At 54.6% G+C, this 15,304-nt stretch overlaps 4 protein-coding genes across 4 annotated transcripts; 2 read left to right on the forward strand and 2 right to left on the reverse strand.

Annotated features, from left to right (window-relative positions):
* Positions 1–1,060: 1,060 nt before the first annotated feature.
* J4E92_005363 (uncharacterized protein) lies at positions 1,061–1,981 on the forward strand (the record flags this gene model as incomplete). Its single annotated transcript, XM_051496745.1, has 5 exons — positions 1,061–1,079; positions 1,128–1,143; positions 1,190–1,275; positions 1,447–1,513; positions 1,705–1,981. 5 exons carry the CDS (start codon positions 1,061–1,063, stop codon positions 1,979–1,981), a joined length of 465 nt encoding a protein of 154 aa, XP_051353465.1.
* Positions 1,982–4,561: 2,580 nt separating this feature from the next.
* J4E92_005364 (uncharacterized protein) lies at positions 4,562–6,633 on the reverse strand (the record flags this gene model as incomplete). Its single annotated transcript, XM_051496746.1, has 2 exons — positions 4,562–5,133; positions 5,214–6,633. 2 exons carry the CDS (start codon positions 6,631–6,633, stop codon positions 4,562–4,564), a joined length of 1,992 nt encoding a protein of 663 aa, XP_051353466.1.
* Positions 6,634–7,521: 888 nt separating this feature from the next.
* J4E92_005365 (uncharacterized protein) lies at positions 7,522–9,229 on the forward strand (the record flags this gene model as incomplete). The annotated part of the gene is made up of 3 exons (XM_051496747.1): positions 7,522–7,762; positions 7,828–8,338; positions 8,392–9,229. 3 exons carry the CDS (start codon positions 7,522–7,524, stop codon positions 9,227–9,229), a joined length of 1,590 nt encoding a protein of 529 aa, XP_051353467.1.
* Positions 9,230–12,632: 3,403 nt separating this feature from the next.
* Positions 12,633–14,890, reverse strand: J4E92_005366 (uncharacterized protein; the record flags this gene model as incomplete). Its single annotated transcript, XM_051496748.1, has 2 exons — positions 12,633–13,724; positions 13,772–14,890. The coding sequence occupies 2 exons, from the start codon at positions 14,888–14,890 to the stop codon at positions 12,633–12,635; spliced, it is 2,211 nt and encodes a 736-aa protein (XP_051353468.1).
* Positions 14,891–15,304: the final 414 nt, after the last annotated feature.

Here is a 15,304-nt window from a genome sequence, read left to right on the forward strand (position 1 = left end):
TGGGCATTTGGGCCACACCTAGGTCCTAACGAGGGATGAACGCACAGGGCTGCCTCTAATGCGCTTTGGGACGTGTGACGGCGACAGGGGCGCCTTCTCCATGGCCCATACACATACAACACGCCATGTAATCTATCCTCTGCTGCTCCATGGCGGGGGGCTGCCCGATGTCTTTCTGGCCTACACCACCACCTTGCACTCCCACTCCCACCGCCATCACCACCGCGGCGCTGGCCTTCCCCGCGCCCAGAGCACTGGACAAGGGAAAAAGGGAAAAAGCACAATCCACGCCACACCGTCAGCCGTCATCAGCCCTGGCCGTGCTGGCTGGCCGTGCGGAGACGGTAGTGTTCAACGGGCCACTCCGCCGTGCTTCTACGCTACATGACAGCTTCCTGTAGAACTCCTGTTAAGCTGCAGCATGGGCGTCTCCTGTCTCGTGCAGCCCGTGTCATAGGACATGACGCCTACTCGTGAGATTGTAGGGGCTTGCTGCATCGCAGTCAGACCGCCCGCCATGTCCTCTGCCTCGGACATTGTTCACCAACCCTGTGTCACCGTGTATTTCTGGTCTCGTCCCATCTGCATCTGACCGGTATATCACCGCCGGAGCAGACGCAGGGACAGCACCAACGGCGGCATTTCGTAATGACCAAGGTACCCGCGCCTCCGGTTCCAAGTATAGCCACCCGCCAGAGTCTTGATGTCAGAAGACGGGCATTCTCGCGTTTGTCGACTTGTTTCGACGCGGTAAATTGGGGCTCCAAAATATGCACCCAACTGGCTACGGGCGGACTCTGTTTCAGATGCCGACTCTCGGCTCATCACGTGACGGCCGTGCCCATCATGCCCAGGTGTCCACGGCTACGCAGGCGCAAGCGCAAGCGCAAGGGGCCTTTTGGCTACGGCAGGCGCGTTGCACCGATGGGGAAGCGACTATGTCATTCCCTCCAGCCGAGGCATCTCCGCATGAGGCGCATCGACTATGGCATTTCTCCGCCCACGACCATCTGTATTGTTCGCCGCTCGTGGACCTTCTCTTCGATCATTTTCTTCAGCCATGGCTCAGCGACGCATTGGTAGGCTGCTTAGCGACATCTTGTGCGACAATAGCTGATGGACCATAGCGAACCCCGCCCTCTTGTATGCAGACCACAGCCGTGACAATTCCCTTCTAATATCATTACAGCATCTGCGATCTTCAAGAGAAGTTTCGTCCAGCCATTTATGAGTTTCCCAAAGTCGTCTCCACGGCACAAAAGTTGCTGAAAGCGAGTATGCTCCACATTTTTTGTCCAACACCGTGTCCCAACTCCAATAAGACACCAACACCACCCTCTAGGCTTGCCACCCGCTGAGCGTCAGCCTGAAGCTCTCAGGCAGGCTCACCAAAACCTTTCATTATACTTTCCGCCCCGCGTGCTTACTGCTGACCAACCCTTTCAGGCAAATTACTGAACATTCCAGTCTTCGCGACTACCCAGAACAAAGGTAGGTTACGGCTGTACGAACCGTATGTGAGACATGTACTGACGTAGTCCTTCCGCCTCCGTAGCGCGATTGGGCGAGACATGTCCGGAGCTGAAGCTGGATCAGCCTGATGGCATCAATACAGTCTGTCATCTTGACAAGACATTGTTTTCGATGGTGTAAGCCACAGCACATGGGATCTGTGCGTCAATACTACTTGCTGACTCATGGTAGAACACCAGAAGTCAAGCAAGCACTAGACTCGCTCAACGCCTCTGGCCCACTCTCCTGCATCATTGTCGGCATCGAGAGCCACATCTGTGTCACTCAGACCACACTCGATCTCCTCCGGGCCGGACACCAAGTCTATGTCATTGCTGATGGCGTAAGCTCGTGTAACAAAGAAGAGGTGCCGATCGCTTTGGCAAGGCTACGCCATGAAGGTGCCGTGGTGACCACTAGTGAGAGCTTCATGTACGAATACGTTGGGGACGCTAGTACACCCGAGTAAGTGGAATTGCAGTGTCGAAGGGTCATCTATTATGGACTAGATGGCTAACAATAGATAGATTCAAAGACATCATCAAGGTAGTCAAAGAGACGTCGCAAAGCACAAAAGAGGCAATGCAGACGCTTTGTAAAATCTGAGATGATCATTACCGAATATCCCATCGTTACCATATCAGTACCACTTCCAGTAGCTATTTTACAGATCCATGTCTATGAATAAAGCAAGCCCGTCCCAACCACCTGATGCGTAGCACTCGCATATCTCTCCATGCAATTGGAATCTCTCCAGTTTCGCGGCTCGAAACATCCCACCTTCATTTCCCCGGCCCATCTTCCTACAGCTCTCGGCCATTGACTGGGAGCATTGGCAAGGCCACATTCTTGATCTCCCTCGTCTTAACAATTCCAGTCCCTGATGGCTTGCCGGCCTGTTTCGCGTTTCCCCTCCCTTCCAGACCTATGGCAAGTCTCCTCGGCGTCGTCCGTGGGGGCACAACTGGAGCAACCTACACTGACCCTCCATATGCCCCCATGCAAAGTAACGCTGGGTTCTGACACGCGTTTTGACTTGATACAAATACCCCAGAATATAGCCCACATTGGACCAGATTGATTACCTCGTATGTAGATTACACAGTTGCAGATAGACTTTACGAACTGGTCTTGGCACGGACGAGCGAGACTAAACACTGTCGACCTGTAGTGTTTGTGATAGCATTTCAAGTCGAAGAATGAGGTTATCGAGTTATTTAAGCCACTGGAAAAGAATGCTTTCGTAGTGATGTGCCATTCCCTATCCACGAGAATAATGTATCGGCGTTGTGGAGTTCTGGCGTCTGCCAAAATCCGTGCCAGCACACGCAACTTAGTCGCCTGGAGAGGGTGATGCATATGAGTTGAAGAATTTCGTTGCAATAGAGTGCGAATTTTTCTCTGTCGGCTTTGAAAGACGCTGCTTCTTATCCCGATTGAAACAGCTCGCTCTATGCATTCTTCACTCATATGTCTACGACTCGCTCTTGCGTTCAAGATGCACCGCATCATCCCCATAACCTTGAACCTTCCCCTCCAATACCTCATCGATTACTGGTGCCTTGAAACCATATCGACCCCAAAAGTCTCCTGTACCATAGACGGAAACAATACCAGTAGTTGCATATTCCTTAGCAACAATCTCCAAGCTCGCGTGAAGACATTGATGCGCGAGCCCATATCTACGGAATTCGGGCAGAATAGCAAAGTCATGGATGTAGTACTGATCCGCATCCGGCCTGATTTCGCCGAGAAGCTGATTGAGAGCTGGGGGCTCGCATTTGCGAATGGGATGCGAGACGATATATCCGCAAATTCCACCGGTTTCGTCAAAGAGACCTTGGCAGCCTTGCGGGAACAACCTGGCGCGTTCTGCGAAGACTTCGTCGCTTTCATGGAGGTCGGGATGGATCTTCTCAGCTACTTGGACGAGGCTGGTAATGTCACCGGCAGATAGCGAACGCCATACTGCTTTAACATCAATATCCACTTCCGTTTTACCTTGTTCGACTGTGACGCGCTGTTTGAATTTCCCAAGGTCCTATCGTGAGGTGCCCAGGTGTAGCCACGTACGAACCTTGGAACACCTCCTCAAAGGGTACCACCGCTAACCAAGATGCATACACAAGTCTTTTGAAATGAGTCTAGCAAAATGCTAAATTGAGATCCGCTGTTTAGATGCGCCCTTGAATAGCATTGAAAGGGGAAGCGCATTTGCTGCCGAAAATGACGTAGTTAATATCTAGACAGGTTAAAGTCCGTCGCTAGTGCTACGTTCAAAATCTGTTCCCTCACCCCGGGATCGTCGCATTTCCATTTTCGATACCAATCAACATCATATAGTTACTCCTCTTTCCCATGCATTGGTTAGTATTTGTGTGTAGGTCGCGATATTAAATCATCAATGTGAGAGTGAACTATGCGTGATGGAGAAAGTATGTCAGTGTGAGATTCGATGCGCGTATAGTCATCCAATACTTCCGGCTACACTAGTCACGACAGAAACACACGGCAAGGGCGTAGAACCGCTATATTGATCTTCTATCCAAGCCAGCTCAATCCAATATTCGACAAAACAGTCAGAAAAGGCATGCTTGCTAGCGCTATCTTAAGTCAGTTTCGAATTTCATTTTCAAATGCCATCTAATGGAAGAAGTTGGAAAAAGAGAATCAACCCAACGTGGGCATAACATACAGAGGCGGAGCCACGCCGGCAAAGGGAATAGCCGATTGAACGACGATGAAGCAAAGTGTAACCAGACGAAGAAGCGAACCAGGTATGGGATATCAGTAGAACAACGAATGTGAGAGTGAATAGTCGTAAGAAAGGAAAGGTAATAGCCCCGGGGCGAGCTGCGCATGGAGGCTTGCCACAGAGACGCTGAAATTTGATGATGGATCTTTCTTGGCGGAGCTTCTATGCTCATTGATCTTTGGAAGGACAGAGTTAGCAAACGAGATGCTGAAAAGCCGCTCGGCTATATCCCGAAACGTAGACGTCCTATCATTCGAGTTCAGCAGCCCATGCATCTCCGCTCTTCACTAGCGATCACCTCGACGAGGTCTGAGCTGCAGCAATCTCAGCAACCTCATCTTCCGGTCTCATTCTCAAGCCGCCTTTGACCTGAATGCCTTGCTGAACCCAGTCCAGCTTCTCAATGTCCTCCAGGCTCTTGCGACCACGTGAGGCCTTCTTCAGCAGACCCTCGACGCACTCGCGAGCGCCAGCCCACTCGTTGCCCTTTTCCGCATCCCACTCGCCGTCTTCGTCACCGAATTTGACCCAAGACCAATCGCATCTGGCGATACGGTGAGCGGCTCTACTACGAGACGCGGCCTTGCCCGGCGGTGGATCAAAGGGCAAACGTCCTTCCATGAGAGCATAGAGCAGGACGCCGAGCGCCCAGGCATCGGTTGAACGGCCGTCATATGGCTGACCGAGGAGAATCTCTGGAGCAGCATAATCTTCACTACCGCATCGTGTTGTCAAAAGAGGCGACTCGGGAGGAGCAGGGATGCGTCGTGAGAGGCCGAGATCCGTGAGTGTCGCTATGGCATGCGGATGGCACTGTGGGTTCTTGAGTAGAGGCACGGTAGACACAGGAATATTGAGAAGGACGTCTGGATGTCATTAGTACAGAGTAAAAGCGAAGAAACGTACCAGATGAACTGTGGCATGGTAAAAAGAATGGAAGCAGTACTTTCTAGCTTGATGTCGCGATGCACAATAAGTTGGGTATGCAAATAACGTACAGCGCTGACCATTTCGGCGAAGACGCGATGGACGATGTCGAGAGTCAGCTTGTCGCGATGGTCACTGGCTACATCAAACAGATCACCACCGGGACAGTAGGTAAGGACAATAAGAGCTTGGGCGTCATCGTGATCGAAGGCTTGGAGATGGACAAGAGAGGGGTGCGATACTGATCGGAGCATTTCGACTTCTCGCTTGAGGCTTAGTTCTACGCGCTCTTCGTCGGCACCCCCGGCAGGGCCATGCTCGACGACCTTGATGGCGACCAGTTTCCGTGGATCCAAAACGTTCTCATCGAGAGGGTCCTTTGCTTTGGTCTTCTCACAGGTTGCGAGGTAGACTTTACTGAAGGTGCCCTGCCCCAGTTGGCGGACAGGGCGCCAGAGCTTCTTCGTCTTTTGAGGCCCACACCGCACCACTATATATTGAGTCTTGTCATCTTCGGTCACGTCGTCTTCCTCGGTGTCGGTAACACTGCGGTTGCTTGCGTTGCTCGCGGGCGGGGTGGGAAGGCCGGCTGGCACATTGGCGGGGACGAGGCCTCGCTGCGTCGCCAGATATGTCTCGCGGTTCATGCGCTGCTGTATGGCGGGGTCCGTGTCGACGACCGAGACGTGCCGAGGGCGGGTGTTGTGCATTGAATCCGGGGTGTACTCGCTGATGCTCCTGTTGCGCTCGCGAGCAGCCTCGTTCCTCTGCTGCGAGTTTGCGGCGGCGGCCTCCATGGCAGCGGCCTTCAGGCCCGAGTAGCCCTTCTTCTTGAGCGAGGGCGAGGGCGACAGGGTGCCCTTGGCGAAGATGGCAAAGGCGTCGTCGCGCGAGGCGGCCGAGATGCCGCGCGAGCGAGGACGATGGTCGGCGCGCTGCCATGGGCCGGGCGAGTCGCCCATGACCAGGGGCGAGGGGAGCGGGGTGATGTCGCCCAGCGCAGCCAGCGCTGGCGACGAGATGGCGGACGAGGGCGACAGCGAGCCGAGACTGGCAGTCGACCAGGCGGTCCTCAGATAGCCGCTGTCCTGGATGGCAATCGGCGCCGTGGCCGACTGCCGCAGCGCGTCGCTCCCGCTGGGCTCCAGATTGGCGGGGTCGAGGGAGCGTGCCGAGTTGGGGTTCGAGGCGATGGCGAGGTCCGTGTCGAGCTTCAGCGCCGTCGACGGGGCGCGGACGTGATATCTGGGCAGCGAGGGATCCGTGGCTGCCGTGCCGGGCGCGAGGTCCGCCGTCGTCAGCGTCGATGTCGGGCGGGCAGTGTCTGGCGTCGCCTGCGTCTTCTGCGTCTTCTGCGTCGTGTCGGCGCGGGCAGGCGCCCGTGGGAGTGCAGGGCTGGAGGACGCGAGACCCGGAGAGGATGGCTCTGGGTCCTCCATGGTGTTGTGTCACGGCGGCCAAGGTCCAGTAGTCTGTCTGCGGGCAATGCCACCCGTGCACCTCCATGCACGTGCGCCTCCGCTACCCTTAGCGCCTCTCGTCTCAGCGTCGGTCCCATCCCAGCACACTGGTCCACGGCACCGACTCCCTGACCCTTTTCAAGTCCTCCCGCGAAGCCACTGCCGGCTTCGACCTCGAGGCGTGCCGTCAGTCACCAGAGCGACATGGGGCCGTTTTGGGCTTCCGAGCCAGCCAGCCAATCGCAAGCGAGCCTCCGACAACGTGAACTCGCGCCCTCACACGGCATGTCATGCTGAGTCTGATCGCGAGTGTCTACCAATTGACTCCAAGCGGCATGATATCGAGCCTCTCGCCATCCCCATGTTGGGAACTCGGCATGGGCCTGGCGTTGCCTTACTTACCTTTCGCATATCCCGCGGCTGTTCGCTGACATATCCTTTCATTGCATCCTCTCTTATGGACGTCGTTGTCCAGAGTGTCCATCTCCGCTGCCGCCTATGCTTTCGTTTGGACGAGTCGGAAATGCGGCGTATCGCGACGTACCCGGAGTCTATGTACGTGGTGGCTCCGACCCTACCATCTTCTCTTGTATCTGACAAGTCTGTCAGACACATATTGCCGACCCCAATGAGCGCCGGCGGATGGCCCTCGCCGAGGTAGACAAGGCGCCCTTCGGCTGGTATCATATACGACTAGCAGTCGTGACAGGCATTGGTTTCTTCACCGATGCGTACTCTGTGAGTCTGACAGTAACATGAACGACAATGTTGAAAGCTGACTAACAATATCTTCAGCTGTTCGCCATAAACCTAGCTGTCATCCTGCTAGGAATTGTGTACTGGCAAGATACGGAACACCAAGGCGTCATGCCCCATGATGCCGATACAGCCATCAAAGTCGCTACGTCCGCCGGCGCCATCTTCGGCCAATGTATCTTTGGGTACTTGGGCGATGTTCTAGGAAGGAAGAAGATGTACGGAGTAGAGCTGATGATTATTATCTGCACAACACTCGCACAATCGCTTTGCGGTGAATCAGCGACCCTTTCAATCGTGGGTGTGCTCATCTTTTACAGAGTTGTAATGGGAATCGGCGTCGGTGGTGACTGTACGTACACGTTCCATGCAACAGTTCCATATCCTCTTGTCGATGATACGCTAATTATACATCAGACCCGCTTAGTGCAGTTATTACGGCAGAATTTGCCAGTACCAGATATCGGGGAGGCATCATCGCCGCCGTTTTCGCCATGCAAGGCCTCGGTCAACTTGCAGCCGCCTTAGTAACTCTCATCGTAGTCATAGTCTACAAAGACCACTTGATCGTGGTAGCTAACGTTGGAGAATGCGTCGGGCAGTGCTCCATGCACGTTGACAAGATGTGGCGCATTATCATCGCCTTCGGTGGCATTCCCGCCTGGTTCGCGCTTTACTACAGACTCACAGTACCGGAAACGCCACGATACACGTTTGATGTGCTGTACGATGTTGAAAAGGCCTCAGTTGATGCGCGAAAGTACCGCTATGGTAAGCAGGGTAACGTGGTCAATCCAGTCACACAGGCGAAGGCGCGTAGCGAGATGGCCAAGTACAAGACGCCGCGGCCTACGTTGATGGAAGTACTGCGGTTTTACTCACGGAAACGCCAAGCTATCCGCCTATTCGGCACCTCTATGTCCTGGTTGTATGTGCAGCAATTTACTACTTTAGCTATAGAACAAGCTGACATTCACACAGATTTTTAGACATGGCCTTCTATGGTCTTGGCTTCTCCTCTGCATCACTGATGTCGACTATGGGCTTCGACCAACGCGCAAACCTCTACCTCTACCTACGCAACATGGCCACAGGGCAAATTGTGCTCATCTGCGCCGGTGCCCTTCCTGGCTACTGGCTCACCGTATTCACCGTCGACACCATAGGCCGCAAACCCATTCAAATCGCCGGGTTCGGAATCCTGACCATCATCTTCTGTGTTCTTGGCTTCGCCTGGCAAGGCCTCACAAAAACCCACTTACTAGTACTATACGTCTTAGCACAATTCTTCTTCAACTTCGGGCCCAATGCCACGACTTTCATAGCGCCAGCCGAGATCTTTCCGACTAGAGTACGATGTACAGGCCATGGGATCAGCGCAGGAATGGGCAAGTTAGGCGCCGTGTTCGCACAGATTTTCTTTGCACCCATGATCAAGAGGGGGGCTACGCATGACAATCCTACGCCCTGGATCCACGGTGTAATGCAGATTTTCGCGCTCTTCATGTTCCTGGGTATGCTTACCAGTTTTCTTGTTCCAGAGTCGAAGAGAGCAAGACTGGAGGAACTGGCTGGCGAAAAAGAGGACGTGTATGAGTTACAGGCTGGCCAGTGGCGAAATCGTGGTGGTGTTGCGAGTAGAGGGACTGTGAACGTGGAAGGTGCATTGGGGAACAATTCGATAGTTTTTGCGAGGGGAAGCGGAAGTGCGAGTGCGAGGAGTGTGGACCGGGATAGTGAAGGGGGATTGAGGGAGGGGGACATGGAGAAGAAGTGGTGGAGACACAGACAGAAGGAGATTCATCCTCATGCTGTTTGATCGTCTTGCTGGATAGAACCTCTTCTTTTTTTACTCCTTAGAATTACGATGATATGGGCTGACTCGGATACCTGTAGAATAAAGATGCCTAACTAACGATACCCGCATAGTTTCTCCAATTCATGTCCAGTTTCATGTCAGTTCCTTGCTAGCTAGATACCCATCAGACGATTGACATGAGTTCTGGTCACCAACCCACTTCTCGGCAACGTATCTGTAGTTCTCGCGTTCAAAATGGTATGCATCCGCGTTACAAAGTGAGGCTAGATAGGCTAGCACGACTTCATTCGACATACAAGATCACATTCCACCTTGTGCTTATTTCCCTAGTGTTTCTCGTGGTGCGCCTCTTCTCTTCTTACGAGGCGTCTTCTCTTGATGTTTACTTAGGAGCGCTTTCAATCTAGAACTCTGAATGTGTTGTAATGTCAATTTGAGTCGCTCGCATAGCTACGGTGTCGCTGACACGTGCCGCAACCACAGTGATGGTGATGGTGACGGTGACGTAGCTCGTAATTCCGGTCTGGCAAAGGACGCACCTCATTTTCTCTTTCCTGCAATGCGACTCTGACATCAACATTTGGAGGTTCGGTCCACTTACACCAATCAGGCCTTCACCTCGAAGGGAGCACCATCATACACAAGTGTCAGTCGGCGGGCAGCACAAAGCCCACATGCGTGATGTCAAGACTGTCGAACATGCTCATGCGCCTCTTGGGCTCTCCAATAACGCCTCAACCTCCTCTTGACCCAGCCTCCGCACGCCCTCCACACCCATCAACCTCCCGCCCACCTCGTTCACGAAGCTCCCCCCAACCCCCTCAATGCTCTGTCCCTCGACACCCTGCCTCTCAAAACTAGTCGTCCTCTTCCCCTCCAACCCACACGCCACAATTCTGTCAAACCACCACAAATCCGTATTCACGTTCAGCCCCACCCCATGACTCGTGATATTCCTCCGCATATGCACACCAATGGCGGCAATCTTATCCTCTGGACTCGTCCAGACACCTGTATGCTCTGTTGTCATGGCTTTGATACTGTATTTCGCACAGGTAGCTATCAGGCTCTTTTCTAACAAGCAGACGTAGTTTCTAGGTGTGAGTCTATGGGTACGCAGGTCGATGATGGGATACGCGACTAGTTGACCGGGGCCGTGGAAGGTGGTTTGGCCGCCGCGCAGGGCTTCGGTAAAGGAGGCGCGGTTATTGGCGCGCAGATAGGTTTGTTGGTCTGGGGAGACATTGCCAATTTCTCGTCGACCGCATGTGTAGACGGGTGTGAATTCAGTGGTTATGATGTGTGGTGGTGGTGGTGGGGACGCATTGAGTGGCGGTTTCGAGGCGAGAAAGCGCGACACGAGAGATTCTTGAAGGCGAGCTGCTGTTGCGTAGGAAACAAGGCCTCGTAGGTGGATATGGTGCAGCTTCTGCGGGATAGAGCTTGCCATTACTGTCGTCGCAAGTCTTCCGAGATGAGTGTCTGGGGTCTGGGACCTTGGTATCGACTTATCGATAAGGGTTTGTAACGCGACGCGACTTGACTCTGCGACTGCGAGGACATCGACTGCATCTTACGCACAACCACGAGTCCCCGCTCTGTTCATTGCACTATCATGGCAGGGATCAAGCGATCGATCAACGGACAAGTCAAACCCCATAACCAGCCTCAACAGCCGGAGGATGTAGCCATGACAGATGCGACACCACCATGTGGACAGCCGCAAGCACCCTCCAGCAACATCACCTCGTCCGCCACCGCTACAGAAAAGCAGACGAACCCACCAAAACGAGCGTCTCACGCAAAGGACTCTCCCTCAAAGTCTGCGCCAGCAAAGCAACCTTCCAAGCCTCGCTCCGCAACCCATCAACTCCGCCAAAAGCTCGCCAGACTGCCCAAAAGTACGTAGACCCCGTTTCACAGATGGACCAAATCTAACAAAATCCCTAGACACAACAATAAGCACCCGGCCACTTCTCCACGCACCTTTACCAACTCCTTTCTCCTCATCCGCTTCCCCAAAAGCCTTATACATAACCGCCACGTCGCCGTACGTACCCGCCCTGAAACGGATCCGGAAACTACTCACGCAAATAACCAAGCGCGAGAAGCAATCTGCCGCGTCCTTGAATAAGGCGGGAAGAGGAGGAGAAGGGAGAGGCGGGGGACGATATGCGCAAGCAAATGGACGGTTAGAACCGAGGGATGTGGAGGCTGAGATCGCAGGCGCGATGGGTAGGGAGGGTAGTGATGGTCGTGGTAGGACTAAGGGCTGTGCAGATGGTGTGGGTGGAAGTGGGACTCGAAATGGGAAGCGAGAAAACGTCCATCTTAAAGCGACAGGGCGGGCGATACCGAGGGCGTTGGAGATAGGATTGCATTTTCAGGGCGAAGAGGATTGTTGGGTCAAGATTGAGATGGGGAATGTGAGTGCGATTGATGATGTTGAGGCCGGGGATCGGATGGCAGAAGACGAGGGTAGGGAAGCGGAGATGGGCCAAGTAGCGGAGGATGCAGATGATGTACCGGAGACGAGGATACGCATTTTGAGTTCTGTCACTGTTACTATCGGCTTAGTAATGTAGTTCTCACACGTCACGACAGTCTTGGTTCATTAGTGTAAAGTAGATACCCAGGCAATTTACAACATAGTTCGCGAGTCATGTTTGTGTCGTTGAAGTGTATGTGTTCTCCGATTGCTCTCCTAATCCCAATCTCTCTGCCCACCTATTCATCGCGGATCCCCCAATTCCCAAGCCAGTGAAAAAAGGAGACGCAAAGGAAAAGATAGTCGTGTTTACAAAAGAAAAGGTTCATCGCTCGCTGACCGCAGTGAATGACTGTTTGGCCTCGAAAGAATCCTTCAATGCTTCCCACCCTTCCGAAAGAGATAAACGCCTGGGAGGTCAGAGGCTGACACTGTGAGTCCTGAACGCCAGTAGAACGAAAGATACAGATGCATTACCCGTTAACTACGCCGAAAGGAAAGAAAGTCTGCTGTGGTGATTCGGTATAACGGTATTTCTCCAGCCGCAGTTGTCTCATCTGAGACAAGTGCGGTGACATGGATAGTTTGGGTAGTTGTGTGGGTGGTTCTGTTGCGGAACATTTGCGATTAGACACGACATCGTGGAGGTGCTACCATCGTGCAACATTGCGTCGCGAACAGCCTAACAATGATGTTGCTGCGAGCCATCCATAAGTGGGCATCGTAGTGTAACGCAGCGAATGGCCTTGATGAGAATGACAGTAGTCTAGCATCGGCGTATAACCCAGAATTCCGCGGGAGAACATCTCAAGCGTTGACGCTCAGTATGCTCTTCCTGGGCCCGATCGCTGAGGTGGCGCCTCACAAAGCCAGTCTTTCCTAGCATAGTGATAAAAGACTTTGGCATTTGTCTCTTCAACGTTCGGCCTTGGGATACTGGTTGAGCATGGCCATGACCGCGACACCTATTGCAACGACTGTTACCATGGCCCCAACCGGACCGCCATAGTACATGGCAGCTCGATCAGGCCGATGGGCAACCAAGGAATTCGCCTTCCCTGACTGCTTTGAACCGTTTGGCTCAACAGAATGTCCGTTTTGTTCCCTCGTATTGGGAAGTGATACTTCTGGGCCGTCTTCGTCGAGGTCCTTCTCTTTGATGATGGTGATTTCACCTTGCTCGGCCTCATCGTCTGAGCCCTCAACGCCAGTCTTACTGCTCGCTCTTGCGGATGCACTGTTGCTTCTGCTCCGCCGTTGAGCTTCCTTGCCAGCAGTCTTTGCATTGTCTTCTCTGATGTTTTCGATCATCTCTGCCAAGGTTTTGCGATCGGCCTCTGCTGTCTCGGCTCTTTCCCGGTACCGCTCCATTTGCTGCTTCATCTCATTCATCTCGGACATCATGAGCTCCAGGCGTTGCTGTAAGCGAGCAGTGGCGTCCTCGGCGCTGGCGGGAGATATAGGCCCGTTATCTGAATCAGTGAGCTCTTCGCGGTGTGTATCGGCTGCCTCGGTTTCGGGCGTCTCATCTTCGCCAAGGATAGTCTCTGTGTCTCCTTGGTCCTTGGTTGTCTCACGCTCGAGGCGGGCTGCTCGCTCTTCAGCGTCTTCCCTTGCGCGACGCTCTTCGTTCAACAAGGTCTCCAAGTCACGCAGCCGCATGCCCTGCGTTTCGATCTCTTTCTTCGCACTAGTCAAGGCCTCTGTGAGTGTAGACAGCTGTGCGTCAGAGCGCACCGGTGACGCTGTCTTTGGACGTTCGGTGTCGGACCTCCTAAGGGACGATGCAACGTCGGGCTTTTCGGGTAAAGGCTGTTGTGGTGGGGGCGCAGGCGGATCTGAAAATCTCGCCTTGATGCTGCCGTCTTTGATCGGCGATATTCTGGCCTGGTTGATTGGCGAGGCCTTCGTGGTTTCCTTCTTGGTGTCTGCGGAGAGGATAGCATTGATGTAGTGGTGGGTCTGCTGGAGGTCCTGCGACTGCTGCTTTGCTGCCTTGATTTCGGTCTAAGGCTGTTAGAGAGGGGTACCACGAGTAGCTAGGTCGCACTTACATTGAGCTTCTTCACAACCTGCTCCATTGTGATGGGTTGTAGCCAGAAATTGGGGTGTCGGGGTTGCTGCATGCCGTTTGGGTAATTGGCCATGGCGCCCGGGCCCGGGAGTCGCTGACCGTTGACAGAGCCTTGGCTGGGCGTGCGACCACGCATATTCGCCATTTGCTGTTGGCCGTTGGGGCTCATCATGTTAGAGAGCTGGGGTCCTTCGAGCTCGCCGAAGTTGAGGTCGATCATGTCGCTACTGGATCGTGCATAAATGCCCGCATGTTCAACGCGCGCGGCGACTTTGTGGTGAACGATGGTCTTCTGGTCTTCGCTGACAATGTCGATGCCGAGTTCCAGCATGTCCTGCTCGCGTAGCTCGTGGGGGTCAGAGTCTCTGTTCTCCTGCGACAGACGGGAGCCGTTGACAAAGGTGCCGTTGGACGACTTGACGTCTCGGATCCAGATCTTGCCCTGGCGGTCGGCCCATACCTCGGCGTGTTGTCTCGAGAGGACTTTGGAGTCGAAGTATCCATTGAGTGGCGTGGGAATTGTCTTGTTGTTGGTCTGGCGGCCAATGCGGAGGACGTCGGGGAAGAAGGGGACGGTGATGGTCTTGCGCTCAAAGGTGCCGTTCATGGGGACCAGGTGCAGTACGGCGGTGCTCTCCTGGGGCGATGCGCGTTGGGCGCCGTTGGGCTGTTGCTGGGCCGGGACCTGGCCATTGTGCTGTGAAGGAACCATGGCGGAAGGGGCTTGCAGGGCACTCATGGCCGACGCGGCTGATGAGGCGGGGCCGGCAGAGGCGATGGGTTGGGGGCGTGCGGCAGTGATTCCGGCGATGGGCTCAGTCTTGGTCGCGGGCCATAGTCCCTTGGGGGCTTTTGCTTTGCGGGTGGCCGCCCAGTCGGTGCCGGCGGGCTGCTGGGGGGTGCCGTTTGGCTGCGAGGCAGAGGACGAGGCAGAGAGAGTCGAGGTGCCCGAGGCCTGTGAAGAGAGGCTCGACGACGAGTTGGACCGCTGGGCGCTCTTCCGAGGCATGAACATGCCACCACCGTTGGACACGCCCTCAGCGCTCCATGCCTGCCGATTGATGTTCTGGTAGTTGACGGGGGGCGCAACTGCCGTCATTGGCGAGGTCGTGTGCGGCGGAGGGAAGGAGGTGGGCGTGTTTGGGGTCCGGCGTCACTTTTCCTCTCCTGCACGATTCCCGTCTTGTCCGAATTTAGCGGCGCGACACCAGCGTGACGACGCCGAGAGCAAGCGACAACAACAAAGAGGCCTCGCGACGTCGGCTATGCACGCATGCGTCGCGCTCGATGCCGGTGTCCGGGATGGGCGTCGCGGGTGGGCTTGGGGGGGTTGCCGCCGTCGTCGTCGTCGTCTTCTGTCGTTCGTGTGCTGGCCGGGGAGAGCCCGTGCGACGTCGCAGCGATGCAAGGCGCTGCAGACAGGCGGAGGATGCAGCAGCAGCGTCTCTGGGATGGGTGGGCAGCAGCGGAGGCCACGGGACGGGCTGCGTGATGGTTGGGGTGGGCAGTATAG

Source organism: Alternaria infectoria, assembly GCF_024043175.1.
Source record: "Alternaria infectoria strain BMP 0036 chromosome Unknown scaffold_7, whole genome shotgun sequence".
In the NCBI taxonomy this organism is placed as follows: domain Eukaryota; kingdom Fungi; phylum Ascomycota; class Dothideomycetes; order Pleosporales; family Pleosporaceae; genus Alternaria; species Alternaria infectoria.